Raw genomic sequence first — 4,652 nt, forward strand, 5'->3', positions numbered from 1 at the left:
AAATACGCTGTGTCCAAAGCACTACCATAGCCTAATCATGGGCACGTACTATTATTGTTGTGTATAAAATGTGGGGGATGGGAGTATACTGAAATTACATGGGCAAAATGCCACTGTTCTTTATGTGCCTTGGAAATGTTGCTTGTATCATACATATAAATGCATAAGGCAAGCAAAATTTCCAAAGTGGAGGGGCACATTACCCCATGTAGTCTTAGTATACTTCCATCCCCCACATTTTAAAAATGAAACTAATGGCCCCCCTGCACTTTTACACAGAACGCTGCTGCTTGTTACCACTGCCTGTCTGCCACATGGCCCACATTATGCATACTTTACATAGTGGCAGACGAGCAGCAGCTACAGGAGGAGCGAAGGAGGAGGGAGAACAGGAGGAGCAGGAGCGGCAGGTTGTCTCCAATCGTCAGGCGCGGGAGCCGGCAGAGCCACCATCAACTAAAGCAGAAGCTCTTTGGTAGGCGTGGCTTCAGCCGCAGCGACCGCACTCTGTATGCTGGGTACGTCCTGCCAGACGTAATGCGGCAGCGCGGGCTCAGCATAAAGGACCTGCGACACCGGCGGTTATAATATATACGAATTATAATGGGGGCAATAAATTCTCGGGCCATGGGCCTCCCTGGAGCCTCGGGCCCCGGACGGTAGCCCAGATTGCCCTCACTATAATCCGCCTATGGTTTCAAACATTGCACTGGACTTGCAACATCTGCTTGGATCATCGGTCTTCTGGATCCAGCAGGACATGTTTCCCTTGTTTCTCAGCTATCATTTTGTGCATCCCATAAAATTGACCATTTTTTCTGTGACCTTTCACCTCTCCTTAAGATCTCTTGCAGTGATACTTATAAAGTAGAAATGATGAATTGCATAGTTGGCAGTCTTTTGACTCTTTCTACATTCTTGCTGACATTGATCTCTTACGTTTTCATAATTGTTGCGATCCTGAAGATCAAATCTACGGAAGGACGCTATAAAGCATTTTCAACCTGTTCTTCCCACCTCACATGTATCAGCATTTTCTATGGGACCATCATTTTCCCGTACATGAGGCCAGCATCGAGTTATTATCCAGAACAAGATACTTTTTTTGCCCTTTTATACATTGTTTTGGTGCCGTTATTTAATCCTATAATTTACAACTTGAAAAACCATGATTTTAAAGATGGGGTTAAGAAGATGATACAAAAGTTGACCTTATAAATAATACTTTTTTTTCCAACTAATGTGAAAAGGTATATGAATTTTAAATTGTATATTAAAGCCTTGATGAATTTTACAAGTCCATAGTCAATATTTAAGTGCAATGGAGAAAATGAGATAGGATAGGACCTTATTGTTTTAAATACAATCTCTTCATTCCCTTGTGGCTGAAGCTCCAAACCCTCCGGTCGATTATTTGCAAAGGATATCTACAGACTTGTCCAGTTTCCCAACATTGGGTCACATCTAAAAATCAAGATTGGCTAGCTGACCTAATTAGACTACCAGTCCAATGTTGGTTGACATCTAATATATTGGTAATCGGAATACTTGGGGATATAGAACAGTGGCACTAAAGGGATCTTGCCAGCAGGACTGCTGCGAATTCAGAGGCAATGCCACAGTTTGCCCAAAGAGTAGGGTAAATGGATATAATATATTGAATTCGCCCTGAACTGTTGTGTGAATGAGCTAAAAGATTAAATAATTGAGATAATTGATTAAAAAATGCTTTATTGATATAAAATCATACAACTAAAATTGATAAAATATTTGTATAGGACGGGGATAGAGGGATAAATTGTCCTCCGGTGTTGAGTATTCTCGACTTGATGGATTTAGGTCCTATTGCTAGAGGTAGTATTGTAGATTTGCAGCCGATGATGGTTAATGGTGGGCCCTAAATGGAGGGAGAAATGTTCTTAGATATAAGGATAGTGATTACATCCTGATAGAAGGCCTAAGTAGGAAGGTATACGTTACTTCCCCGCATGGGGTAGTGGGGGGATGGTCCCCGTAATGATGCCTGTTGTTGTAAGGGTGTGCAGATTAGAGTGCAGAAGTGCTGAATGCTAGAATATGAAAGGTACAACTGTTATTTAATAAGGTGTAGGAATATCTCCATAACAATGTGCCTATTGGTATGGTAATGATACTACCTGATTATCTGTGCAGTAGCGTATGATAGGCTGCTGAGGTGTTACAGGAATTAGGCTTTTTCATTCATAGGCAGTAGTTAATACTGGGGTGATCCGCATGGATCCCTACAGATGGTTGGAGATTCTGTTCGGTCAATATAGTATAGACCTCTTTCCAGGATGATTGGGGCTGGATAGATAGTGCGGAGCTGAACTGTGTCAGGCAGACCCTTGTAGCAGCGTGATACTATTATGGCTGCTGTGGGAGAGAAGGAGACACATAAGTGCACCTGTTGAAGGTAAGACTTTCTTCATAGACTGGGCCAAAAATGATGACCGCACAATAAACTCTATTTGCGGCACCTGATATTGGAAACTTCCCTAACTTTTCAAGCGTTTTTGATGCTGATTTTCCACAGCGTAAACACTTGCAAAACGCTTGGTAATCCGTGCCCTATGATCCCCAATGAAAATCCGCATGTTCTGTGCCCATTCTGCGGAATTTTCCGCAGCGGATTTTTCTTGCGGAAAAATCCGCAACATGTCCATTATTTGTGCGTTTCTGCATGCGGATTTGAGGTCGCAATGCACTTGAAAAACGCAAGTCAAATCTGCATGTAAAAACACTGCAAAAACATGTCAAAAACGCATGCAAAATCCTCAAGCGTTTTTACTGCCAAGAACATGCAGAAACGCTGCAGAAATTTTCTGCTTCATTTCTGCATCGTGGGCACATACCCTAAATGCTGCCCATTGTGTTGGATTGTCAATGCAACCCTCTTCTCCCACTCTTGACACACTGATAGCAACACCGCAGAAGAAATGCTAGCACAGGCTGTTTCAGATGCTGCACATCACAGCATAGACAATTGCCTTCAGATGACCCCAAAGATAAAAGTCTAAGGGGGTCAGATCGGGAGACCTTGGTGGCCATTCACCTGGCCCACGACGAACAATCCACTTTCCAGGAAACTGTTCATGTAGGAATGCTCAGACCAGACACCCATAATGTGGTGGTGCACCATCTTGTTGGTAAAACTCAGGGAACGTGCCATCTTCAGTGCATAAAGAGGGCAACACATCATCATGGAGCAATTTCTGATATCCAGTGGCATTGAGGTTTCCATTGATGAAGAATGGCCCCACTATCTTTGTATCCCATTACCACACAATAGCATCAAGATACGAGATGTGCAGCATCTGAAACAATGGATCCTGGAAGCCTGTGCTAGCATTTCTTCTGCGGTGTTGCTATCAGTGTGTCAAGAGTGGGAGAAGAGGGTTGCATTGACAATCCAACACAATGGGCAGCACTTTGAACACAGTTTATAAGTGGTCATAACCTTGTAAAAAAACTCATGAAAGAATAAACTTACGTTAAAACCAAGCACACCATTGTTTTTCTTATGAAATTCTCAATATCTTTGCTGTGCCACATGACCCTCTTCCCATTGAAAAAAATAAAGTTGGATCCAAAATGGCCGACTTCAAAATGGCCTCCATGGTCACCACCCATCTGGAAAAGTTTTCCCCCTCCCATATACTAATGTGCCATAAGCAGGAAGTTGATATCACCAACCTTTCCCATTTAATTTAGGTGTATCCATATAAAAGGCCCACCCTGTATAATCTGTTTGCTAAACAATAAGAGATGGAAAACCCCATAGTAAAAGCTCCCAAATAACACAATAATGTCCCGATCATAATAATGCTTAAATGACAGTATGTTTGTATGTGCTTTGTATGAATATGTATATTCAGCAAATATGCTATAAAATGACCAGTCATAAACACCTGAGCCCTATCTGAGTAGATCCCACCGTTCTCAAGGACCCGTCTGAGCTGACACCTAATGAGGTTTATTACACAACCCAAACCCTGGACTGTCCTCATTATGGCATTCAGCCTTTCCTTCTTTTTCCATTGGATAAACCAAGTATTTTTCCAACTCTTTCAACCCCTCAAAAGAAAGCAAAAGGACTTTTCAGCTCCCATCCTGGTAAACTAATCTCACACTTTGTGACATAAATCTGTATTTTTGTTATCTGCACTTTTACATTTCTAAGAAAATGATATGTTCAGTTATCTGGTAGCGAAACTTCAGTAATGGACTGGGAACAATATATTTATTGCACAATGTATATTAGTGGATGTATAAAAAACTAAAGCAAAATTCTTTCTTCTTTTCTGCAATTTTTGTAAAAAAAACCCTTTGTAATTTGGATAATTCTGTGCATCTACCAAAATCTGTCGCCCTACAAAATGTACAACTTCTCGTAAGTGCTGTACTTTTATGGTTGGGGAACAGGAAAGTAATAAAAGCCAAAAGATCGCACCAACTCCAGATACAAAATAAAACAGTTACAAATTGTATCTTGTTAATGTTGTATAGAATTCATGATGTTATTGCATAGCTTGCTGAATACTGTATGTACTATTATATATTGCAGTAATGTGTGGTTATTAATTCTTACAGTTCAAGTCGGCAGTTTGGCTTACTGACTCCTCATCCCTGGA

At 41.2% G+C, this 4,652-nt stretch overlaps 1 protein-coding gene across 1 annotated transcript; it reads left to right on the forward strand.

Annotated features, from left to right (window-relative positions):
• Positions 1-684: 684 nt before the first annotated feature.
• LOC141157782 (olfactory receptor 5AR1-like) lies at positions 685-1,218 on the forward strand (the record flags this gene model as incomplete). The annotated part of the gene is made up of 1 exon (XM_073645312.1): positions 685-1,218. A coding segment is annotated over one exon (534 nt), but the record flags the coding sequence as incomplete, so codon positions are not given.
• Between the last annotated feature and the right edge of the window lie 3,434 nt (positions 1,219-4,652).

This window comes from Phyllobates terribilis, unplaced genomic scaffold (assembly GCF_046119375.1).
Source record: "Phyllobates terribilis strain yellow unplaced genomic scaffold, ASM4611937v1 Scaffold_8__6_contigs__length_399053987, whole genome shotgun sequence".
In the NCBI taxonomy this organism is placed as follows: Eukaryota; Metazoa; Chordata; class Amphibia; order Anura; family Dendrobatidae; genus Phyllobates; species Phyllobates terribilis.